Source organism: Chiroxiphia lanceolata, chromosome 6, assembly GCF_009829145.1.
Source record: "Chiroxiphia lanceolata isolate bChiLan1 chromosome 6, bChiLan1.pri, whole genome shotgun sequence".
Classification (NCBI taxonomy): Eukaryota; Metazoa; Chordata; class Aves; order Passeriformes; family Pipridae; genus Chiroxiphia; species Chiroxiphia lanceolata.
In genome coordinates, this window is record NC_045642.1 from 61009175 (window position 1) to 61034395 (window position 25221).

Below are 25221 nucleotides of genomic sequence, written 5' to 3' on the forward strand. Positions count from 1 at the left end.
TACAGATTTCAGTTTGTATTTTCAAGCCCTTCAAAACTTTCCTGGCCAGTCAGCTCTGTGCACTAGAGGGAGGATCAGTGTTTTTGCAATATCCTCCCTTGTTTGGGGTGCTTTTGGAAGACTGAGGGAACTTTTATTCCTTGAGGGCTTTTATCCCTTACCGGAACTATTTTATTCTTATCCCTTAATAAAAAACCCTTTGCAAACCAAACAAAGCCCAGGTTTTTTTGGTTCTGTTTAGTTTTTGACTCTTGATGGACCATTTGAAGGCAAATGAGTTGCTGCTGATTTCAGTGGAACCACGGCCAAAGGGGTCAGAGCAGCTGCCCATGGCAGTGTGTCACAGAGCCCTTTGTGACATGGTGGCCGTCACCAATGGGATGGGACAGGGCAGGGTGTCCAAGGGCCCTTTGTGACACATCCTGATATAGGTGTTTGTCGTCAACGCGGCCGCGCCACAGTGCTCGGAGCACGCGTCTGGTCAGGACGGGAGAGAGCGGTGCTGTGAGGAGTCGCCTCGCAGCCAACTCGTTCGTTGCTGACCCGAAGCAATTCCGAGAGTTCTTTTTCTTACAAGTTCCCTCGAGGCCAAACCACAGGAGTCGGTGACCCGGAGGTTTTTCCGAGGCATCCGCACTCCCTGTGGGAGTGGCCCTCGAGGCCAGGCCACGGGCCTTGGTGACCCGGAGCTTTTCTGGGCATCACCAGTGCCTGTGGAAGGTGCCTACGAGGCCAGACCACGGGACTTGGTCACCTGCAGTCCCTGTGGAAGGTGTCCTCGAGGCCAGACCACGGGACTTGGTCACCTGCAGTCCCTGTGGAAGGTACCCTCGAGGCAATTTTGTGAGATTTGCCCACCAGGGTATTTTCCAAGGCATCTCTCGTGCAAGTTCCCTTGATACCACACTGTGGGATGGCGGGGAGATGCTTCAGCCTGTTCAGGCTGCTGAGGAGGAAGAACAGGAGAGGCCCAGGGGTGGCCCCAGCACAGCAAGCTGAGGAGCCCCTGCAGCAGGGTGAGTGCTGGAGCTGGGCCAGAGGGCTGGTGGCTGCAGCCAACTTGGCCCCTTCCTGTCCCCTGTGGACACGCCCAGGGAAAGGGAGGGGGGAAGAGGGGCCCAGGCTGACCCCCAGCATCCCTGCTCCATCCATGGGGCACCCCAGGGCCAGCCCTGCCTCTGGAGTGCAGGGCTGGGCTGTGTTCCCTGGCCTCTCCCGCAGCCCCTCAGCTCTGCCTGCGCTCGCTCTTTGACAGATCCAGGCCAGGAGCGGAGAGAGGAGCAGGACCGCCCCCGTGGCCGCTTCCGCAGAGCAGTTCAGGTACCTGCAGCCATCCCCCCCTGGGCTGGGCCTGCTGTCCCTGCTCAGCCTGGTACTGCTGGTGGAGCGCTCCCTCGGACTTCCCTCTCTTCCCTGCCCTTTCTTGTCCTGCAGAGGTTGCTGAAAATCATGCGCATTCGGCGTACAACACCCAGGACCACAGCACCTGAGCTCATGGCAGAGCCTGACACCAGGCCAGCTGAGCTCAAGGAGAAGCCTGATGGCAGCACCGCGCTGATTGATTGCATGGCAACCTCTGACACCGCTGTGACCGAGGACACGGCCAACCCTGACACTGCACTGGCCGATCTCACCATGAAGGATGACACTGAACTGAGTCATTGCACAGCAAAGCCTGACACCGCTTTGGCTGAAGACACAACCGGCTCTGACACCGCAGCCACAGATGTCATGGCCAAGGCCGACATGGCGCCGATGCCAATTGATGGCACATCACACTCTGACGCGGCACCAATGGACGGCACAGCAAAGCCTGACACCGCTTTGGCTGGTGACACAACCGACTCCAACACTGACCTTGTGGCACAGGCTGACATCACACCGATGCCGACTGAGGGCACAGCAAGCTCTGATGAGGCACCGATGGATGACGCAGCAAACCCTGAGACTGCCACGACTGATGCTGAAACCACAACAAGGGATCTCATGGCAGAGAGTGACACCACGAGTGAGGGCATCGGAAACACTGACACCACGCCAGCTGAGAGTGTGACTGATGCTCCCAATCTGCACTTTTTGGAGGGGAAAGGTGTCTCCAGTTGGAAGCCAGTAAGCAGCCTGTGGCCAGGGTTGAAGTCCCCCAGGGGTCTCGTGGCCTCTCAAGCCGGGTCCGCTGGCCCCCTAAGCCTTTGAGGCCAGCAGAGTGTGGTGGGAAGGGAAGCACTTCTCAGGGAAGCTGGGCAACCTGCTCCCTCTGGCAGCTCCCCAACTCTCCTCCACTGCCTCTCCAGGTGCCGGCCATCGTTTGGTCCATCCACCACGACCTCACGTTCCACGTGTCTCCGCACACTGACATCTGCAGGCTCGCTGAGGCACACCCACTTGATGTGGTGATGACTCTCCTGCGCTGTGCCCCAGAGTGTGACAGGTACAGGGCCCAGCTGCCTTGCTGGCTCAGGGATCACCAACTCTTAGAACCCCTTATCCTGGAGAGCCTGTCCCATGTGGTCTGCCAGACAGATGGAGACTTCCGGGACCCTCAGGCCCCTCCATTTCCCAGCCTGTCAGCCCCCAATCCTACTGCCATGTGCCCTCCCTGCCCCTCAAGGCACTGTGGCTCTGTTACATGGGCCTCCACAGTTGCCCATGCCACAGTGCCGGGGCTGAGACCCCCCTGACGCAGAGCTCTGGCTCCACAGAGCTGCTGCACTGATGTGGAGAAGCATCGGCTCCTCGGGAACAGTAGTGGAGAAGGTGCTGCCAGTATTGTTCCGCGTGATGGAGGATTGGCCAGTGCACGGAATGTCCACCTCGGATGGCGACAACAGAGACGTGTTTGCCCTGGCTGTGAGTTTCTAGAAGTGGCCTTTTCTCCTCCCCACATTGCCTCTCCCGTGGCTCTCCATCCTCCCCCACCCCTGCATCTCCCTGCCTCAGGCCTTGGGCTGCAAATGTGGCTGAGGGGCAGGTTCAGGGACACCAGGCAGGCTGCTCCCCCTGCCTCTCCCCTGGCCTCTCCCTCCCACATTCGGGCCCTGACACATGGACCTCTGGCACTGAGCCCTGTCTCTGTGTGCTTTGATTGCAGGCAACCCTGGCACTGTGGCTGATCATCCAGGAGCCCAAGTGCCAGGATGCAGTCATGAATTACATCCCCCCCCTGCTCGTGGCTCTGCTGTTCCAAGTGTCCATGAGCACAGAGCAGGTGCCAGAAAAGGTGAAAACCTTCTGGAGGGGATGCCTGGAGCAACATCATCTTCCCACCGAGCCCAAGAGGTGCTCCATCCCTGTCCTCTCTCCCTGCCATGCCCTCGGGGCTGGGGCCAGCGCTACCAGCATGACCTGGCCTTTGCTCTACCCACAGGTTCTTGGTAGAGACCATCAAGGCCCTGCTGTGCCATCTGCCGTGGGAGGATATTTGGATGGCAAGGAAGCACAGGCTTGCCTGGGACCCACTTGTGAATTCCGACACCCATCACTATGCAGTGGGTCTGCATGTCAGGTGAGACAATCTTGTCCCTGCTGCTCCCATCATCTCTACCCAGGGCACCGGGCACCCCACACAGCTCCCGTGGGCATGGGCCAAAGGGCCTTGGCCCCAAGGGATGGCCGAGCAGCTTGGAAAAGGCTGCGGGAGGCGGGTGCACAGCAGGAGCCACCTGCCATAGTGCCCACATCCCATCCTGAGCTGCTGGGGAAAGACCAGGACTCTGTGAGTCAGTGCTGGGAGAGCTTTGCCCACCCTGCTCAGGTTTCATGCTTTTCCCCCTGACAGGGAGATGCGCCACCAATTGACCCCCTCCCATTCCCCACTGGCAATCCACCTGCTGGGGCTGCTCAGCACTGAGGACCCCCGTTGGGAGCTGCCTGCCCTGGAGTTCCTTGTGGAGGTGAGCCCAATGGCGAGCGCTGCCTGGCCCGGCTGCCTCCCCCTCTGCCGTCTCACAGCCGCAGCTGCCCGGGACGGTGCCTGCACCCTGTGCTGCTGCCTGGGCCCAGCCCTGGTGGCTCTGGGCTCCTTGATTCCAGGGCACCCCATCACTGCTCTCTGCCTTCCAGGTCCTGGACTATCTGGACGCAAGGAGATGTCACAGCAGTGTTGAGCAGATCCTGTCAAGGCACCTGCAGAGTGAGTGCTCAGAGAGACGTCGCCTGGCTCTGCGAGGCCGCATGGTGCTCTGGATGGATCTGTCAATGGTGAGAAGGGGACACCCGGCTCAAGCCACACGGGCAGCCTGGGGCTGGGGAAGGCAGTCCCTTGGACTTGGCTGGGCTTTGGGAGCTGTGGCAGCTGCTCCCAGCTCTCCTGCCTCCCTCTTCTGCTGCCTGGGCCCTGTAGGACAGGCCTTTGGTCTCGGGGGCCCGGGGCAGCAGCGTGGGGTTGCACCACCAGAGAGCTGTTGGTGGGGCAGCTGTTCAGGGCTTGACAGCACAGCACTGTGTTCCACACAGGCCCAAAGCATCTGCAGCCTGTCTCAACACCTTCTGGAGCTGCTGCCTGATGAAGATGGAGACGTGGTCATGATGACCCTCTCTGTGTTTGTGAATGTGCTCCGGGACAGAGACATTCGGGCATTCATCTCCACTGCCCCCAAGCTGGCTGAGGCGCTCCGGCCACTCTTTGACAACGTAAGGCTCTGTGCCCCCCAGCCACGGGCACTGGCTGCTGCCAGGAAACTTTGTGCTCTGTGGATGTTCAGGCCTGTGCCTGGACCTGGTTGACCTGGAGCATCCAGTGCTGAGGTCTTTTTCTCCTCTTTTTCTCCTCTGCACCCATGTGTAGCTGTCCTCCTTTTGCTTCTTCCAAACGGTGATGGAGGTACTGGTGGAAGGGGGAACAAAGCCCTTGGAGATGCAGATGCATCAGAGCCTGGTGCTGTGGTTCTTCCTGCAGTATGATGAGCACCAGTGCGTGGCAGAGGTGAGCACTTGTGGGCTCTGGGGTCCTCGTGGCAGTTGCTGGGCTGCCTCCTGCCCTGGGGTTTTGTGGGCTCCAGCCTCCTCCTGGCCAGGGACAAAGACCTGGCCACAGAAACTCAATACAGCTGCCATTCCAGATTTTTAGGGAGGGCAAGTGTGTCTGTAAGTAAGCAGCGTGTGGCCAGGGCTCAAGTGCCCCAGGGGTCTCGTGGCCTCTCATGCCAGGTCCGCTGGCCCCTAAGCCTTTGAGGCCACACTGTGTGGTGGGAAGGGAAGCACTGTGTGGTGGGAAGGGAAGCACTTCTCAGGGAAGCTGGGCAACCTGCTCCCTCTGGCACCTCTTCAACTGTCCCCCACTGCCTCTCCAGGTGCCGACCATTGTGAGATCCATGCACCAGTGCCTCACCTCCCACATGGCTCCAGGTGTCAGGATGCACACCAACATCTGCAGGCTCGCTGAGGCACACCCACGAGATGTGGTGATGACTCTCCTGCGCTGTGCCCCGGAGTGTGACAGGTACAGGGCCCAGCTGCCTTGCTGGCTCAGGGATCACCAACCCTTAGAACCCCTCATCCTGGAGAGCCTGTCCCATGTGGTCTGCCAGACAGATGGAGACTTCCAGGACCCTTGGGCCCCTCCATTTCCCAGCCTTGGCCTGTCAGCCCCCAATCCTACTGCCATGTGCCCTCCCTGCCTCTCAAGGCACCGTGGCTCTGTCACCTGGGCCCCCACAGCTCCCCAAGCCATGGTGCCAGGGCTGAGACCCCCCTGATGCAGAGCTCTGGCTCCACAGAGCTGCTGCAATGATGTGGAGAAGCATCGGCTCCTCGGGAACAACAGTGGAGAAGGTGCTGCCGGTACTGCTCAGAGCAATGGAGGATTGGCCAGTGCATGGAATGTCCACCTCCGATGGTGACAGCAGAGATGTCTTTGCCCTGGCTGTGAGTTTCTAGAAGTGCCCTCTGTTCCTCCCCAGGTCACCTCCCCCACCCCTACATCTCCCTACCTCAGACCTTGGGCTACAAATGTGGCTGAGGGGCAGGTTCAGGGACACCAGGCAGGCTGCTCCCCCTGCCTCTCCCCTGGCCTCTCCCTCCCACATTCGGGCCCTGACACATGGACCTCTGGCACTGAGCCCTGTCTCTGTGTGCTTTGATTGCAGGCAACCCTGGCACTGTGGCTGATCATCCAGGAGCCCAAGTGCCAGGATGCAGTCATGAATTACGTCCCCCACCTGCTCGTGGCTCTGCTGTTCCAAGTGTCCATGAGCACAGAGCAGGTGCCAGAAGAGGTGAACAGCTTCTGGAGGGGATGCCTGGAGCAACACCGCCTTCCCACCCAGCCCAAGAGGTTCTCCATCCCAGTCCTCTCTCCCTGCCATAGCCTCAGGACTGAGGACAGCACTCCCAGCATGACCTGGCCTTTGCTCTGCCCGCAGGTTTTTGGTCCAGACCATCAAGGCCCTGCTGTGCCGGCTGCAGTGGGATAATGAGGTGGTGTCAGTGGAGCGCAAGTGTGGCTGGGACACGCTCGTCTGTGCTGACACCCAGCACTATGCAGTGGGGCTGCTGGCCAGGTGAGACACCCTTGTCACCGCTGCCCCCAGCATCTCTGCCCTGGGTACGGGGCATCCCACACAGCCTGCTGAGGGAGCTTTGCCCACCCTGCTCAGGCTCCATGGTTCCTTCTTTCCCCCTGACAGGGAGATGTGCCACGTCTTGGTCCCTTTCTATTCCCCCATGGCAATCCACCTGCTGGGGCTGCTCAGCACTGAGGACCCTCGTTGGGAGCTGCCTGCCCTGGCCCTCCTTGTGGAGGTGAGCCCGATGGCGAGCGCTGCCTGGCCCGGCTGCCTCCCCCTCTCTGCCCTCTCACAGCCGCAGCTGCCCGGGATGGTGCCTGCGCCCTGTGCTGCTGCCTGGGCCCAGCCCTGGGCGGCTCTGGGCTCCTGCTGCCCGGGCACCCCGTCACTGCTCTCTGCCTTCCAGGTCCTGGACTATCTGGATGGGAGTAAATATCATGACAGGGTCCTGCCCATCCTGTCGAGGAACCTGCAGAGCCAGTGCCCAGAGAGGCAGCGCCTGGCACTCAGAGGCCTCCTGGTGCTTGCTGTGGATCCCTCAATGGTGAGAAGGGGACACCCGGCTCAAGCCACACTGGCAGCCTGGGGCTGGGGAAGGGAGGCGCTTGGGTTTGGCTGGGCTTTGGGAGCTGTGGCAGCTGCTCCCAGCTCTCCTGCCTCCCTGTGCAGCTGCCCAGGCCCTGTAGGACAGGCCTTTGGCCTCTGGGGCCCGGGGCAGCAGCGTGGGGTTGTGCCACCACAGAGCTGTTGGTGGGGCAGCTGTTCAAGGCTTGACAGCACAGCACTGTGTTCCACACAGGCCCAAAGCATCTGCAGCCTGTCCCAACACCTCCTGGAGCTGCTGCCTGATGCAGACGGAGAGCTGGTCATGATGACCCTCTCTGTGTTTGAGAGTGTGCTCCGGGATGAAGACATTCGGGCATTCATCTCCACTGCCCCCAAGCTGGCTGAGGCGCTCCGGCCACTCTTTCACAATGTAAGGCTTTGTGCCCTCCAACTCCAGGCACTAAGTGCTGATATGAAACTTTGCCCTGTGGATGTTCAGGCCTGTGCCTGTTCCTGGTGGGCCTGAAGCATCCAGTGCTGAGGTCTTTTTCTCCTCTTTTGGCCCAGGACAACACCCACGTGCAGCTGCTCTCCATTCGCCTCTTCCGAGAGGTGATGGAGGTGCTGGCGGAAGAGGGAACACAGCTCTTGGAGACACAGGTGCACCAGAGCCTGGTCCCACTCTTCATCCATGGGCATGACGAGAATCAGTGCGTGGCAGAGGTGAGCACTCGTGGGCTCTGGTGTCCCTGTGCACAGGGCTGGGCTGCCTCCTGCCCTGGGGCCTCAAGGGCTCCAACCTCCTCCTGGCCTTGGCTCAGGGACACAGGGGCTGTGCCCTGGGCTGTGGTGCCATGTCCCGCTCTCTGCTGCTCTGCAGGCCTCTCGAGAAGTGCTGCTTTGCGCTGCAAGGTTCCTCAAGAGAAGGGACCTGGAGAAGCTGCTGAGGAAAGAGCAGCACTTCAAGTTCTGTGATTGCCTGGTAAGGATGACCCCGAAGGCCCAGCCCCAGGCTGGACAAGCCCCAGGCCCCGATGCCCAGTGTGAGGGGCTGGCCCTGTGCCCCTGCCACTGCTGCAGGCACAGACACCCCCCTGCTCTCTGCAGATGGACAAGGACGTGAGCCGAAGAGCCGAGCACCTGCACCAGGCCCTGCCCTACCTACAGAGCCCACAGCAGCCCCTGCGAGAGGCGGCCGTCAGGTTCATGGGTGAGCCACAAGCCCGCGGTCCCTCCCCGCCCCGCTGCAGCTCGGCCCCAGCCCCGGCTGCTCCAGAGGCAGCAGGATGAGGCCCAGGGATGTGCTGGGGAGCCCCGAGTGCCCTGGCGGCTGCTGCCACCCTCTACCAGCTGCGCCCTTGGGTGTCCCGATGCAGGAAGGCCCCGGGCTCAGCCCTGCCAGGCCAGGAGGCCGTGGGTGGGGGAGCTGTGCTGCTGGGGCCCTGACACGCTCTCTGTTCCCAGGGATCGCTGCCTGGCACATGAAAGACCTGCAGCTCCTCATGAGGGGTGAGTGAGGACAGTGGGCTCTCACTGGGGGCTGGTAGGGAGGAGCACAGACCGTGGGCAGGGAGCTGCAATCCCTGCCCCACCTGCATGGGGCTCTGCTCCCTGCATGGACAAGTGGTGCTGTGGGCAGAGCAGGGACACATTTCAGGGGCAGGGAGAGGATTGGGGGCCAGCACCTTCCCACTCATCCTGTTGACCCCTGCTCTCTCCTACTCATGGCAAGAGCTGGCTGGGATGGCCCCGACAGGAGGGTCTCCTCGGGTTCCCACACGTCCAGGCTCTGACCGTGGCTCCGTTCCTCTCTCTTCCAGCCTTTGAAGCCATGAGCCAAGACGACTGCCCGTCCTACTGCACCATGCGGACTGAATTCTTGTCCGCTTTTAGACGGGCAGTAACAAAGTAATCTCCAGCCACACAACCAGCGTCCCTCCAACAGCACCGGGAGACCAAGGGACGAGACCACTTCTCAGCAGAGCTGGAGATTCAGCTGATGCTGGGCCCAACTGAGCCAGTCGGCAAGGCCAGGCAGCTCCTGGCCTGCCCACCTCTATGGACAGCCCCTTCCCAAACCTTCCCTTCCCAAACCTTCCCAAACCTTCCCAAACCTTCCCTTCCCAAATCTTCCCAAGCCTTCCCTTCCCAAAGCTTCTCTTCCCTCCCCTCTCCTTCCCTTCTCCTGCCCACACTTCATCCCTCCCTTTCCCCTTAGCTTAAGAAGGTTCATCTCTCCCCTTCCCCCCAAACCAAATATAATAAACATATTATATCCCCTTCTCTCCCCAAACCTTCCCTAACATTCCCTTCCCAAACCTTCCCTTCCCAAACCTCCCCAAACCTTCCCTTCCCAAACCTTCCCAAACCTTCCCAAACCTTCCCAAACCTTCCCTTCCCAAACCTTCCCTTCCCAAACCTTCTGCTCCCCCCATTTCATCCTTCCCCTTAGCTTAATAAGGTTCATCCCTCCCATTCCCCTTACATTAATAAACATCCCCTTTCTCCCCCTGAGATGCATCTTTGTGGAACTCAATCGCCACAAACCCTCAGCCCTGCAGCTCACGGGCCCGCTCCTGCCTTGCTTTTGCCCCGTGTACCGTGGGCACACACACCTAGGGACAAGGGCACTTCAGGCTGCAAAAGGCTCTATCGTGAAGGGCCACTTCCACAACATTAAGTGCACTTAAAAATCTCGCTGAACACTGTTAAGGGATTGAAAATTATAAATTCTGAATTTGGTTTATTGTCATTGTATGGCTTTGTATAGGTTATACCTTTTTATGTGATTCTTGTGTTCTGATTGGTTGATGCATATTTATGGGGTTTTTTTCCTTATATGGTCATAATTTGCATGGTCCTCCTGAACCCCACCTTCTGTTCCAGTGCCTTCCCTACCCATGTTATTTACGGCTGGAGCCATTTTGTGCAGTGCTCTTTTTGTTCCTCCCTTTAAGCCATTCAGTTGTACCCCGCTTTTATAATAAAGTCACCTTACCAGTGCACCCCGAAAAGTTGTGGAGGTCTTTATTCAAGCGTCGACCTCCGCAGTGATGCCAATTTGTGCCCCAAAGAAGGCGTGGAAGAACTGCTCAGAGACAGAATTTTCAGTCTATAAGCAGGAGGTATTTATTTTTACGGCCGGGGAGCAGCCATGTCGCCCTGGACACACTGCTCCGCTCGAGAAACTTACAATTGAGCTTTTTATACACTTTTTGCCAAGCAATTACATCACATATTATGAATATTCATTATCTTGCAACATCTACTTTTAATATTCATAACAGGCGGAGTCGAGGCAGAGTTTGAGGCGTGGTCTCTAATTTGGGGAGAACTTCGGTGGTCGTTCCTGTCTTGCTTCATCATGAACCCAGTGTCCTTTCATCATCATCTTCATAAACTTTTGAACCTTCCCAAATTTGAGTAGTTTCCTTGTGCATTTGGCAGGGATTTTCAGTATCTGGCAAGAGTACCTGATTTCTTGGCTTGTCCCTTTTCTTATCTCCCTTTGTGTTTCTTCCATATGTCCTTTTTTGTGTGTGCTAGCATTTTTAGTTCTTTCTGTTCATGCTCGTGTTCTCTCATGTCAGAGTGTCCTGTATTCTAGTGAATTTATTGCCTCTGCTATTTCTTAATACTAAGTTCTCTATGCCTTGCTTAAAACCTGCATTTGTGTTTAACTCTCTCTAATCCTTACATTGCTCTACTAAATTCGCTTTCCAGGTTTTACCTGGCTTCAGCAGGACACACTGAAGGCCACTAGTCTGAACCTGGAAAACACACTTGGAGCAATAAGAGCTAGAGCTGGAGTACCTGTTCTGAAAGGACCAGAAGGAATTCAGCCTTGCCAGGCTTTCTTATGCATGTGCTGGTGTTCCCCAAGGAAACTATAGATTGGAGGAACCCCTTTGGAGGCAAGGGGCTTGCTTCTTGAAAAAAGTGCTTCCCAAAAAGTTCCCAGTGAGGTAGCTACAAATGTCTCCCTCTTGCTCTCTGTGGTGCTTTCACACCTTGGGTCCCATGGCACCTGGGAGAGGGGCAGGGAAAGGGGAAAGGCTGTGAACAGCAGGCTTGGGTTCTGCCTGTACCTGCAGAGACCAACCAAGCAGCTGCCAGTGGGGTCTGTTACCCACCTTTCTGCAGAGGTATGAGCAGGAGCATCTCTCTGCAGCCAAGAGCCCCAAAACTCTTGCAGAGAACTGGGAATCAATTAAAAGGCCTTTATCCACACCCTTGTGCCCTGTGTGACCTGATGTAAAGCAAAATCACGAGTCATGACGGTGCTTTGTGAGTGAAAACGTGAACTGGTTGGATTGTTCCAGGGATGAATATTTTTTTCTGGGAGGTGCTACCCCTGGCCAGTGTCATTTTTCAGCTCAAAACCTCCCCATTTCCATCGAGGGAGAGTTGAGGGATTCACCCATGGGTTTATTGGCCACAAGTGCTGGACACTTGGCTCTGCCATGACCCTTACTTCCCCATGCAACCCTTCTCCTGGAACTTCTGTCCCACTGGAAAAGCCAAAATAGGCTCCAATCACTGCAAACCTCTACAGGATTACTCCAGGAATCCCTGTGGGATAAGCCCCCACTAAATGAACCCTGTCTCTGGTGTCATTTTGGGCTCCCTCTCACACTCTTGGTGTTTTCTGATTCCCAGGTGTTTCACATCTGAGCTCACAGGTGCCTGACCTCCTCCCACAACCCTACTCCTGCCACAAAACCCACCCTGCTCTACCAATCTTCTTGCATTAATGATCCTCTCTACCTATTTTCCAACCACCCCATCTTGGAAATGAGTTGTTCCTACAGCTCTGAGGGGATTCTGCCCTCAGAACCCTCTCATACACCTTGGGAGCAGACAGAGAAGGGCAGGTTTTTCCCTTATGCCCCAATCCCACTGCCTTTGGCCCAAATCCTGCAGCAACTCCAGAACACCACTCTCAGTGTAGGAAGAAATTCTTGGCTGTGAGGGTGGTGAGGCCCTGGCACAGGTTGCCCAGAGGAGCTGTGGCTGCTCCATCCCTGGAATTGTTCAAGGCCAGGTTGGACGGGGCTTGGAGCAACTTGGGATAGTGGAAGGTGTCCCAGCCCATGGCAGGAGTTGGAACTGGATGAACTTTAAGGTCCCTTCCAAACCATGCCATTCTAGGATTCTATGATTCTATGAACTACAGAATATGAATTACTTTTGCCAGTGTTCCCAGGTGGGTTTGTGCTAAAGATTCATTTTTTCCAGCAGTATCCCCAGCCAGCAGGAGCAAGAGTGGAGGATGCTCCTGGGCCAGCCCCTGTTCCCATGCAGGAAGACTACTTCTCCCCTGCAGGGTGGGAGATGCTTTAACCCTTCTGGTGGTCCAAGGATTGAATTTCCTTCCAAGACCTGGAGATTTAGCAAAAGAGCTGCTTGTAGAAATACCTTCAGTCAGACAATGGCCCTGGTTAAAGATCACTTGTAGGTAAAAACAAAGCTTTCCCAGGGCTTAGTGTTGGCTCCCTGGACTGAGTTCTCCTTCTGTGTCAGCAGCAGGCTCCTCTCATCTCTGCAGGGGAATGCCTGGGGACAGGTCAATGTTTAACCCAGCTGGGAAGGATGTGTGGAGCCAGCAGGGAGTTGCCCAGGCTCTACAGTCACTCACAAAGATCCCTCCATGTTCAGGGAGGACGGTGCATAAAGGAGTTTTCCCTCCCTTTCAAAGCCCCCCTGCAAAATGGGCCTGAGCTCTTCCAAGGCGCATCCCAAGGTGACCAAGGTGGCACCGATGCGCTCCACAGAGGACCTGCCTTCTCTCTCTGCCCTGCACCGGCTCCCCAGTGTACCAGGACAGCCCAACCTGCACCCATCAGACATGGAAAAGTGGGGAAAACCCATCTTCCACCTGGAACTTCCACCTCTCCGGGAGACCTGGTACGGGAGAGCCTCTTCAGGTAAGGAGGTCGTGGCTGGAATATCGTGAACTAGTGGCACCAGCTGGGGCTGTGGGTTTGCCCACTGCAGTGTGGGGTGGGTGTAGGGGTGTGCACAGGCTGTTCTGCATCTGCATTTCCAGGACATTTTAGCTTTTCAAAAACTCATTCCCCCTCCTCCCACCTCCCCTCCACTTCATGGCATGTTTTGGTAAGTGTCTCACTCACCAGAGCCCAGATCCCAGGCTCCTTGCTCCCGCCAGTCATATGGCAAGGAACAGCCCAGCTCCCCGGCATGGACCTGGCACATAATGACACTCAGCTGTGTCCAAGCAAGCCCTTGTCTGGCTACCCTGTAACTCCCATCATACACCTCCCTGCTCACCTGCCACTGCTGGACATACTATTAGCATTAACCTAATTAGAACGAGATTCTGGACTGTGTGCTCAGCAGGTAAAATGGCATTAAAATAAATGCCAGCCCTGTCCTGTATGGGGCTGATTTCCCAAGCCAGGAGCAGAGGAAGGCAGACAGTGTGGGTGCTGTGTTTTCCTACAAAGAACACCATGAAGCCTTTAAACTCCCTCTGTACCCAAACCATTCCTGGAGGTAAGGGGGGAGGTTTGCATCCATCTAGGAGTGGGTGTGTAGCTCTCTAGGATGATCTGGGTGGTGACAAACACTTCCCACAGCTGTTTTAGGTGAGTGTAGTGAGAAAATTCCACAAAAACCAGCTGAGTTTGAGGAAGGGCGATGCAGAGGAAGGAGGATCTGCAGCCCTGGCATCCTCCTCCCTGCTTTTCCATTCCCAAAAATCAATTCCTGACACACTTTGAGTGGCCTTAAGAACTGCTGCCTCACAAGGGACTGGATATTTCCTTCAGGGTTGTTCATCAAGAAGCATCAGGAAACTGCGAAAGCAAATAAATCTCTGGCATGACAGCAATGACATTCCCAGAACTGAGGTCTTGGGGAGAATACAGATCAGATCTGGCTGTACAACAGCAGGTTTCAAGTAATTCATGACAGCAAGAGCAATTAAAATATTCCTATTCTGGAAAACTATCATCACTGGGCATTTAACAAGTGCTTGTTAAAAATGCGCATTTTACAAAAATCTCCAACTCTCCCCCCCCCCAACACCCAACAGATGCCATTTTCCATTACTTTTTGTTTTCAGAAATAAGAACTGTATGCTCAGGAGGACTTGAGCGATGTATTAGCACAAGCTTCTTTCTAAATAAGCAAAGAGAATTCCAAGATAATAGATTTTATTTGGTTTGTGAGGGTTCAGCTTGGCTTGTGTTAAATCCAGATTCCCCCAGAGGGGAGAACCTGCTGCTGCTAAAGTGCAAGGTTGAAAAACAGGAGTCACAAGGATGCCTTCAGCTAGGGCTTGGTGCTGTTCCCTGCCCCAGGACTGAGCAAGTTGAAGGACAACGGCCCTTGGCCCCAAGTTCTGTATCTGTAGAGGATAGGGATAAGTCTCCTAAAAGACACATGCACAGGTAGGATGGGAGGGAATAATTAAAAAAAACCCCAAAGACAAAGACACCATAGCCTCATAAGGGAGAAATAATTTCCCCAAAGCTGTAACCTTTACCACAATAAGCTTCTCCCAAGTCCCAATCCCTTCCCTGTGCCATATCCAATTTCTGAGCACCGTGAGCAGCCTCCTTTAAAATTTTCCTTAGATTTCCCCCTTAGAAATACCCTATGTGCTCATTTGCCCTGCAGACAGAGGAAATGACTCATTAACCCCCTTTTGCCCTGTCAGGCTGCTCTTTCAGTGAGTGTTCCACCAACAGCTGAAGTTTGTGTCCAGAGGAGCCTCCTGTGCTGGAAATTTTCACTTCCTACTCCCATTCCTGCCTGTGTGGAGCAGCTGCAGCTTCACCCTGTGGTTAATCATTGTCAGGGCTCTGCAGAGCCCAGAAAACATTTATCTGATAGAGTCACTATATCCTCCCATACCTTAACACCCTCACAGTAAGAAATTCCTGGCTGTGAGGCTGGTGAGGCCCTGGCACAGGTTGCCCAGAGAAGCTGTGGCTGTCCCATCCCTGGAAGTGTTCAAGGCCAGGTTGGACAGGGCTTGGAGCAACCTGGTCTGGTGGAAGGTGTCCCTGCCCATGACAGGGGGTTGGAACTGGGTGGTCTTTAAGGTCCCTTCCAACCCAAACCATTCTGTGATTCTATGATCATCTTCTCTCTCTTCTCCAAGAGCCCAACCTGGTGATCTTCCATGAGGCTCATAAATGTCCCCCATAAGCTGACCTCCAAAGTATTATTTTTCTTGTTAAATATAACTGTTAAATTTGGCATTATCTATAATGTAATTCCTGCACTGCACCCCCAACTCTTTTCCCCTGTGGCCACCTTGGGGCTCCCACCACGTGGAAGCAGATGCTGTTCAGCAACACCTTTCTCAACTCTTCGTATAGAATGGAATTTAAACACTTCAAAAGAGGTTTCTGGGGGAGAACAGGTGGGATAAACAGATAAACTGTTTCGTAAAAGAAATACTTACTGCACAATCAAGTGTTTATTTGCACAAGAAAAGAACAAAAGAGGCGGTGGTGTCCACCTGGGAGCACCAGGGCAGAACAGGCCCAAGCCAGGATCACGTCCAGGCCTCAGTGAAAGCGCTACTTTAATAACTAACAGGGGATCAGTGGTGTGTAACACATTATTCTGGGCTGATTTCCAGGGTCTGTGATCATAAGACTTGTCTGACCACAGCCCTCTAACTCCTGCATCACTGGCTGCTGTAGCCCAGCTCTGCCACAGTCAGTAAATCATCAGAGGTATTTCTCAATCCCACCAAAAAATAGTAGTAATAAATCTCAGGGGCTGAGCAGCAAGAAAAAAACCCCAAAACTGCTGCCTGTGCCCAATTTTTACAGGGCAAGCAGCGAGGAAGCAGCAGAGCTCAGGGGTTTCTTGGCCAGCTGATGGTCACGAGCCATAGGAGGAGCAGAGAACCCTCAATCACACAGGGGACCCAGGGGCTGGGAGAGGCCCCAAGGAGCCCAGGAGACATAAGGATGGCTCTGATCACATACAGGATGCATGAGAGGTTGTAGAGGGAAGTTGGAGAGGTACATGGCAGATATTAGTCCAAAATCACAGGCACAGGTGCATCCACTTTATTTCTTCAGCTAATAGAATACTCCATGTGTTAATGCAGTGAGCAGAGAGAGAATTTAGTGGGACATGCCAGCCAAAAAAAAGGGCAGAAAGCTATTGCTGAGTACATCTAAGCAGCTGATGACCACCCAAAAGTAACTTCATCCATTTCTTTTATCTTGAAGGGCCCCTCTCTTTCAACACCATGCCCGAAAAGGAAGGAACCAGCATCATTAAGCAGCACCCGCCTCGAAGACCTCAAGTAAGGCGAGTTTGAGAAGCTCCTCAGGAGCTGCTCTGATTGACCCCTCGATGTGGGCTTTCTGGGGACATGGGCATCCCTAGATGAGCTTTATGTGCTGTGGAGACACCCATCAAGTACACATGAGATCACCTCTGCTGTGATGTCCCACTTTCCTTTGGGGTGTTCAGGTACCTGAAGCCGAATCCTGGTGCTCCCAGTGGGCAAATGTGGTCAACACAGAGCCCTTTGCAGAAGGGATCCAAATTGCATTGTGTGGGGCTGGTTTTGGCTCTTCAGCCCAAGTATCCCGTAAAAGGTCTGGCACCATCTTAGGAGCCAAGAGTCAGGTAAAGCAGACAGACATGCTTTGCAGTAAGGGATGCTGAAAGAGGAATTGTTTTAGGTTTCAAGAACTGCTATGACTGCTCTGTCCCTGCACATACTCCCCTCAATTTCCCCATCCTGCACTTCCCAGATTCATTCCTCCCCAAGGCCAGAAGCCCATGACCCTACCTTACCTGGCAATCAGGTTTTTCCTCCACACAAGGGTTACCACTACACAACTAAAGCTCAGAAATATCTTTCTATCTTTATTTCTATCTTAATTTCTGTCTGTCCCTGTACTTGGCACTGGTTAGGCTGCAGCTCAAATCCTGTGTTCAGGTATGGGCAGAGACACCTCCCACTATTCCAAGTTGCTCCAAGCCCCATCCAACCTGGCCTTGAACACTTCCAGGGATGGGGTATTGATGGCTTCTCTGGACAACCTGTGCCAGGGCCTCACTACCCTCACAGGCAAGAATTTCTTCTTAAAATCTAACCTGAACCTGCTTGGAGCAACCTGGTCTAGTAGAATGTGTCCCTGCCCATGGCAGGGTGTTGGAACTAGATGGTCTTTAGGGTCCCTTTCAAACCAAAGCTTTTAAGAACTTCATGGTTCTATGAACAGCAAACCTGCTGGAGGAGGGGTGCTTTGCTTGAGCCTTCCTTGCTTTGAATAAAGTCTTTTTAATATAGTAAAGAACAGAAGAGCCACCAGGCAGGGTCAGTTAAACCCCCTCCACTCAAGGTCGTGGCTCTGGCTGACACTGGTGGCTTCAGAGATCAGAGGTGGTACCAGCTGTTGAATAAGTTATCCCTGGATTTGGTGGGAGGACGTGACAGCAGCACCTAAAGTGAGCCCAGCTACACCCTGAGAACTGTTGTGCAGAATCACAGCCTCCTTTAGGAATCTCTTACCAGCATGGAATTTTTAGTCACTGATCTTATTTCCATCATGGCTGTACTTAAGCATAATTAAAACACTGTTAATACTCGTTGCAGGACAAAGACACTGTGAGTCCTACCCTGTGCTTGTGCCATTGCTCTTAGGGAGTGTGCACAGCACCAGCAAAATCCTTTTTTCCTGTGGGAATATCTTCAAAGGCAGCAGAGCAGGATGGTGTGGCCTCGTCAAGGACTTTTAGAGGATTTCAGTCAGAGAGTATTTCTAGAAAAAAAGCCAATGAGGTTCACAAAAACTAAAGAAAAGAGTCAATTTTCCAACCAGGGACACAGCTTTATCCAAAAGCCTGGAGCTTGGCTTCCCCACCAGCAGCAGGGACATGGGTTGGATGTAGAAGATTATTTGCCTTCATCCACCCCACACTGACAGATCCTTGGCGGCATCCAGGAGCGATGCACAGCTCGGACTGCAGTTTGTGGTGTCACATGCTGCCATCTAGTGCCGTTTGTTAAGCTTCATGTTCAGTTTTGTGGGGTTTTTGGTGCTAAGAGACATTTGAACTTAGGGCCTGACGAGTTCCCCCTTTATGTGACATTGCCGACTTTTTTCTCCTGAGTTTTGCACGGATTTAGAGGATGCTTCAAAATTACAGTTCAGGCTTTGGCAGCAGTTCAGTGCAGACACTCAGAGACATGTCCCCATTTATTGGACACTAATTCATAATCAAGGAGTTAATGATGTCCCAAATAAACTGTAAGCCAGGTCTTACTGTCAAAGTCTTTGATTATGCCCCCCTTAATTTTTATGGAAGCTATCCTGAGCTCCCATTCTAGAAGGGGACACTAGAAAGAGTGAAATCAACATCCCTGGAAGTGTTCAAAAAGTGTGTAGTTGTGGCACTTAGGGATATGGTTTAGTGATGGACCTGGCAGTGCTGGGTTAATGGTTGGACTTGATGATCTTAAAGGTTCTTTCTTATCCTGATGATTCTATGAATACCATGACATGAAAAGACTCAGTAACATCTCATAGTTTGAAATTATTTAAAAAGGTATCTTAGCTCCTCAAGATAAAAATCCATGCTCAGAGCAGCCTGTAGAGCAAGTCTCTGCCCACTTCCACCCCCAATAGGAAAGGCATATTGTACCATGCACAGTTCTGCAAAGAAAGATCTTACTTAGGCCAACATGAAAAAGACTGATTAGACAGTGGGAACGATGCTCTGGCTCTCATACAGTTGGGATCTGCCATTGGATGACCTGATAGGATATTTTAGATTAAAATATGGCACCTCTCCATGCTCCAGCTCTGCCATGAACAGTGTGAGCTGTGGGTTGTCTTCACTTTGGTCTTGGATAGAGCCTTCAGTGATGTTGAGGCTCGAAGAGAAACACCCACAGGGATGAAACTAATGTCAGACTGGGCTTTTGCTGCTTTGACTGTGATGTAAGAGACTTCCAGGAGAGTTTTGTCCTCTCCTGAAGTGCCAAAGGAAATGTTCACCTCCCTGAGATGCCAAACTCCTTCCTGTATCCCAAGCAGCCAGGCCAGAATTGGAGCTGGCAAAATGTCAGGGTAGTTTCATATCAGGTTTCATGATTCTGTGGAATGAGCAATGCTAAATATTATAAATATTGGACTTGTAGAGGCTTGAACCCGCCGTCCCTCTGCAAACAATCACTCCTGTGAAGCCCTGGAGTCACCGAGGAGTGGCTGCAAGCCCAAAACCAAAGGTAAGCATGTGAGTTTGTGCCCATGCACAGGCCATTCCTGGCTGCAGGATCATTTCCTGTATAGTTTGGGCACCCCAAAGGGCAGAAGTTGGTGTTTTACACTGTTTGTGCTCCTGTCTCTGGCTGAAACACCAGTGTGTGGGTGAAAGGATCCAAAATAAGGGGAAAGTTTCTGAATTTCCAGCATGACAGTTCCCTGGATGAGGTGGACCTGCTGAGACAGGATCTTAAATATTTTTGAGGCTAAAAATGTGAGGACTACCTTTTTTAGTGTCTGGGTAACTTGAACACCCTGCAGTCGGTGGGGAGAAGGGAGAGACCTTATTGTTCTGTACAATTCCCTGGAAGGAGGGTGGAGCCAGGTGGGAATCAGGCTCTGCTCCCAGGTAATAAGTGACAGGATGAGAGGAAATGGTCTCAAATTGTGCCAGGGGAGGTTTATGTTAGATCTTAGGGAAAATTCCTTCACTGAAAGGATTGTCAGGCATTAGAACAGGCTGCCCAGGGAAGTGGTGGAGTCACCATCCCTGAAAGTGTTCAAAAAACGTGTGGATACGGCACAGAAGGACGTGGTTTAGTGCTGGGTTTGGAAGTGTGGGGTTAATGGCTGGACTCAATTATTTTACAGACCTTTTCCAACCTTAACAACTCCATAAGTCCATGATTTTAAGACTGCAAGTGCTGTGTACTGTAACCCCCCCCTGCAACCCCAAAAATGCAAAAGTGGTTCTTCCCTTTGGATCATGAGATTATTTTGGAGAACTGACTCAAGCAAGGTAACACCTCAGGGGGCAGAAGCACTTATGCATTGTTTTAATGAAGTTTTTTCCCTCATGCCCCAGAGTTGTGAGATAAACTGCAAGTGCAGTGGAAATCTGGGATGAATTTCTGCAATTTCTGAATTTCTGGCTACGCAGAGAGATCGTTTATCCAGGAGCGCCCGAGGGGTTTGTGAGCTGGTGGCTCTTCCTTCCTCTTTCAGAAAGTGCAGGTGTATTTATTTACATCTTTAAATACATGATAGGTGCTGGAGAAGAGGGGGCAAAGCCTGAGTCACCTCCCTGGCAGGAGACAGCACTTACACAAGCTTCAGATGCTGGACTTGACCCGCAAGCGACGAGAGGTAATGCCGAGATGGATTTGGGGAGGGGATGGGGCTGTCTCTCCCAAGGACCAGGAGACCTAAAGCCTCTTGCTGGGAAGGTGAAATGAGGCTTTCCCAGTGTCTTAGGCAGAGGAGAGGTGGAAAGCATCCTCAGGGCCCCTGTGATCAGTAATTACCTCCAATTTTTCCAATGCTTTGCCATGACTCCTGGAGAAACCAAAAATCTCTGTCCTGGTCATGTTGTGTCACGTGCCCAGTTTGGCAAATACCATTTGCTCAGGTTAAACTCCTCGACTGTGCAGTCATTCCCAGGGCCAACCCCCCAGTGCTGTGCCATGTTAAGATGTTAAAACGTCTTAACTCCTCTGATGTTTGTGTTTATGACTCGTTTGCAAACCCAGGCGGAGCTGAAGCGAAATCTCCACAGGGAGGCAAAAGCCAGTAAACAAAAAATCAAGGAATTCAGCCCGATGGACATCCTTGACACTCTCCAGAGAAGCAACAGCAACGAAAGCCGAGGCCTCGTCCCTGCTGAGCACAATCAGCGTTTTCATGAAGACGACGATGGTGAGTAGAATAATTTTCCAAGGAGCTGTAAAACTCACCAGCCTCTTACATGTCATCAAAGAGGTTTCCCTACGGAAGATGCTTCCATTGCTCCATCTCCTGCAGTGACAAGATGCAGGTTCAAAGGGCTGGGGGAGGAAGGCTGGGAGATGTGTTTTTAAGACAAAGCATTGGGATGCCTCGGAGAGGTCACAGGGCTGTGGGCTGTTTCTCTGACAGCATCCAAACAGACCCAAGTGGATGTGGATTAAAAGCCATGGACAAGGCAGAGAGGTATAAACCCAAAGTCCTTAGGGCCAGGCCCCTGCAGGAGCAGGTTCCCACTGTCAGGAGAGTCTTACTTGTCCCATATGCCCCCTGTACAGCAAACTGAGTGTGAGAATAGAGCATGTCCCTGGGGTCCAATATCCTTAGAGAGTCAGGACATCCCTCAGGAAAAAGCATCCCAGGATGCTGGATGGGTGAACATACACAGAAATAAAATGGGAAACAGTTGGAAAACAACCCTTACACCGGTTTTGGCCCCCTGTCATCTGCCCCCAGCATAGGACACCTCCTGCTCCAGCCTGGGGTGTGCACAGGTGGACGTGGCCTGTGACAATGTCACAGTGGTCACTCTGGCAGGGTTGGAAGTCGCTGATTAAAACATGCCCTGCCAACTCTCCTTTGAGATGTGAGTGACTCTGGGGAGCTGCAGCCAAGCCCCAGCCCCACCCTGCCCCAGTGACAGCCCCTCATTCCTGGAGGGATCACAGGGCTGAACCACTGGCAGCTGAGGTCAGTGCTGGGTGCACAGCTGTGTGGTGCCCTGGCAAAATATATCAGGGCACATGGTGCAAACACTCAGCTCGTATCTTCATCTGGGGTCAAGCAGGGCGGTCTTCAGAAGAGCTTGTCTGCTGCACCAGGTTGGGTACAGCTCAGGGCTTTCTGCTCTGGAGAAAGGAATTGTGATACTCCCTTGCAGCAAAGGGGAAACCTGGATGATTTGAGGTCACCAGTTGTTTTCAGGGACCCTGTGAGATTGTTTATAGGGAGAGCAGTCAGCCTTGTCTCTCCCCCTCGGCATGCCTGAAGGACTGAGGGGAGACCTCACAGCAGCCTGCAGCTTCCTCACAAGGAGAAGCTGAGGGGCAGCAACATCTCTGCTCTCTGTGGCCAGTCACAGGACCTGAGGGAAGGGCTGGAGCTGTGTCAGGGCACGTTTAGGTTGGATATCAAGAGAGGTTTTTCACCCAGAGGGTAGCTGGGCACTGGAACAGGCTCCCCAAGGAAGTGGTCACAGCTCCAAAGCTGACAGTGCTCAAGGAGCATTTGGGCAACACTCTCAGGCACACAACGGGATTTTTGGTGTTTTCCTGTGTGAGGCCAGGAGTTGAACTTGATGATCCTCATGGGCCCCTTCCAACACAGCAAATTCTATGATTCCCAGATATTTTGGGGTGTCTTCTGTGTCAGAGCACCCTTGGGAACACTGGACTCCTGCCATCCTCAGATGACCATGGGGTAAATGTTACAGTCACTCAGGTTAATCACTATTTAGGGCTTCTTTTTTATACAGAAACTGCTTCCCACTGTCCCTTAGGAAAGGGAAAGTGAAGTGAATCCCGTCCACCACTTCAGACTGACATCTAGACACAAGCCCTGTTCTGCTTTGCTTCCACATGACAGCCCTTGGCACAGGCTGGAAATGTACCACCGAGGGTAAAAGTGCTTAAATCAGTGAAAAACTTGTCTGGAGGTGAACTTTCACCAGGAGAAAGGGGAACAGGCTTGGCTTCATATTCCCTTGTGTTTCTTCACCTCAGCTCTCTTCTCCTTAGGGATAAAGCCATATTGCCTCCTGTCAGACTATAACCTCACCAAATATAATCCTGAGCGAATTCTACCTCGCCCTGCCCAGCCCTGAGCAGGGGGTCTGGTCTTACAGGGTATCTCTCAGGATCTTCTTTACGTGCCTCCAGCAGCCCACAGACATTTCCAGCTAAACTCCAGGTGCCTGAGGACACAGCTCAGCAAACACATGATATTTGATTTTTTTCTCTCCCCAAGGAAACATGTGGGGTGAAGGACTCTCCAGACAACGTGATGGAGCTGAACTGTCTCCAGGCAGAAGAGGGAAGGTCGACCTGTGGTTCTACAGGGAGCCACGGACAAGGGATCTGTTCTGGGACACCTCCAGCACGGGGTCTGAGGAGTGGGAAAGGGAAGAGAAGATTCACCGCAAACCTGCACTTGTGAGGACCAAGACGGAGAGAGTTTCCCTCTTTGATGACTTCTTTGACAGGGATTTCTAGTGGCGCAGCTTGGGGTGAGAGGGATGTGGTGAAGAAATAAGTCCCATCTCTGGTGGGATTGGAATTCCCCCCCCCGATGGATGGACTGAGGGTGGAGACACAGTGCTGGCTGTAAGTGGCACTTCTTGGAGCACGAGCCAGGGGAAAGGACAGCTGGAAATGAGGAGGTCACTGATGTGGAGCAAATAATTACTGTCTGGGTTGTGTGGCTGCACCAAAATATCTGGGGGAAAATGCCTTGGACAGAACAGCAATGAACTGGGGGTAGAGGAGGAGGAGAATGGTAAAAAAAAAAAAAAAAAGGCAGAACCTGGAAAAAAAATTCTGGGTTAACCCTAAATATTAAATTCCAACTGAAATTAAATGTTTCACTTGCTTTTGGGTCACTCAGTTTCTTTCTGTTTAAGTTGGGTTGAGCTTTTTCTAAACCACAAAACCCAGTTCAAAAAGCAAGTTAAAACGATTTACTCAGGAAGTCTTTAAAATAAATATTTTGGCATTTCTAAGATTCCTTTTTGTTGACTTTTTTGTTTTCCTCTCCTCTTCTGTACCAGACAAAGAAATACCTGTACTTTCTTCAGTATCAACCTCCAGTTTTGTACTATTGTGAAAAATCCAGTTTTGGTTCACTTCTTTTCTGTCAAAGAGGTTCTTGCAGTTTCCATCTCACATAAACAGTATTTTTAATTAAATTATCTGCTTTTCCTTATAAAACAATTTGTTATCTGAGAGGAAACTTCCCCCAGTTCTCCTGTCTCCTATCTGGTTGTCCCTGTAGGTCCATCCAATCTTATCCTTTCATTTTTCAAGCCAGGACACCCAGAATAACTAGATCTGGAGTCAGTTCTCAATTATCCAGGACAAGCAGGGCTTGGACAGATTGGGACAGATAAAGCTTACCCTGCATCGCTGTCCCAAACCTGTGCTACCTCCCACAAAGCTGTTGTGGTGTGTCTGCTTTGCATCCTCAGCTTCCTGGCTTACACAGCCAGGAAAAGAGCAGGAGACACATTTTTACACTTATTTAAGGGAATGAGACACCCGTGGCTGACTCAGTTTCAGCAGTATTTAGCTTTATGGAAAATCCCAGGCAGAGCAGGAGCTGGAAATCACAGCCAAAGCCACAAACCAAAGCTGGAGACTCCAGCCCAGCATTGAGCTGCTCTATTGTGATTTCACCTCCTTTTGACATCCCAGAATGTGTGGCCACTGGCAAGATGTCTACAGCTTCATGGGAAAACCTTCTCTTTGGAAAAATCCCACGCAGCGTGCGGGATTCTGCTGAAAAAAGCAAGAAAAACAAATCCCAACACAGGGAAGGAGGAGGAAGAGGAATTATTTTAAATAGGAAGAAGAGCTACTCATGGCTAATGAGTCCATGTCTGGAGCCTGTGTGTTTTAAAAATGCCCTGAGAATTTTGCTGATAGACGCAGTCATCGTGTGTGAGCTGGAAATATCGTGAGAACTTTGAGTTCGACGTTGAGGATGTGCTGAAAAGGTCAATGATTTAATGGGCTGGAACAATTAATCTGGCACTTGTCTATACACCTGTTCTCTTAATGATGTGACACATCTCCCTTCTGTGTTCCCATCTGTCAACAATTAAGCTATAATTGGTGGAAATGCAATTTATCTCAGATAGAGCTGATTAGTTTTCCAATAATCATGTTGCCAGCCTTGGGGAAGAGTGCTGCCCACGGAGAAGTGCCTGTGGACCAGTCGATCCATGTCCCAGACTGTGCAAAGAGGAGACTCTGAGCATTAATTTATCAATCTACAATGGGTAAAATTTGCTCTTACAGAGGCAGTAAAATCAGCAAACCCGCTTCCATTACAGGGGAATGGCTTCACACTGCCAGAGGGCAGGGTTAGATGGGATATTGGGAAAAAATTCCTGACTGTGAGGGTGGTGAGGCCCTGGCACAGGTTGCCCAGAGGAGCTGTGGCCGCCCCATCCCTGGAAG

At 52.7% G+C, this 25221-nt stretch overlaps 2 protein-coding genes across 3 annotated transcripts; both read left to right on the forward strand.

Annotated features, from left to right (window-relative positions):
- Nucleotides 1-401: 401 nt before the first annotated feature.
- Nucleotides 402-9183, forward strand: LOC116788811 (maestro heat-like repeat family member 5). 2 transcript variants are annotated; one of them, XM_032691981.1, is made up of 16 exons: nt 402-720; nt 773-1016; nt 1256-1320; nt 1435-2109; nt 2292-2428; nt 5715-5862; nt 6084-6271; nt 6360-6497; nt 6624-6738; nt 6910-7047; nt 7303-7479; nt 7617-7772; nt 7930-8031; nt 8157-8259; nt 8514-8558; nt 8870-9183. In XM_032691981.1, exons 2-16 carry the CDS (start codon nt 914-916, stop codon nt 8959-8961), a joined length of 2382 nt encoding a protein of 793 aa, XP_032547872.1. In that variant the 5' UTR covers nt 402-720; nt 773-913; the 3' UTR covers nt 8962-9183. The 2 variants fall into 2 exon arrangements, with proteins under 2 accessions (XP_032547872.1, XP_032547871.1); XM_032691980.1 differs by having other exon boundaries at nt 402-1016.
- Nucleotides 9184-12651: 3468 nt separating this feature from the next.
- On the forward strand, nt 12652-23558 carry CCDC198 (coiled-coil domain containing 198). The gene is made up of 6 exons (XM_032691128.1): nt 12652-12976; nt 16271-16347; nt 19201-19287; nt 20312-20410; nt 20794-20959; nt 23012-23558. Exons 1-6 carry the CDS (start codon nt 12760-12762, stop codon nt 23254-23256), a joined length of 891 nt encoding a protein of 296 aa, XP_032547019.1. The 5' UTR covers nt 12652-12759; the 3' UTR covers nt 23257-23558.
- Nucleotides 23559-25221: the final 1663 nt, after the last annotated feature.

Bases quoted from the DNA above. Each gene is read 5' to 3' on its own strand.
- LOC116788811 (XM_032691980.1), top strand. From the start codon at position 914: ATGGCGGGGAGATGCTTCAGCCTGTTCAGGCTGCTGAGGAGGAAGAAC. The intron at 1,017-1,255 runs GTGAGTGCTGGA...GCTCTTTGACAG, and splicing joins TGAGGAGCCCCTGCAGCAGG to ATCCAGGCCAGGAGCGGAGA. The intron at 8,559-8,869 runs GTGAGTGAGGAC...TCTCTCTTCCAG, and splicing joins CCTGCAGCTCCTCATGAGGG to CCTTTGAAGCCATGAGCCAA.
- CCDC198 (XM_032691128.1), top strand. From the start codon at position 12,760: ATGGGCCTGAGCTCTTCCAAGGCGCATCCCAAGGTGACCAAGGTGGCA. The intron at 12,977-16,270 runs GTAAGGAGGTCG...TTTATCTTGAAG, and splicing joins GTACGGGAGAGCCTCTTCAG to GGCCCCTCTCTTTCAACACC. The intron at 16,348-19,200 runs GTAAGGCGAGTT...TTGGACTTGTAG, and splicing joins ACCCGCCTCGAAGACCTCAA to AGGCTTGAACCCGCCGTCCC.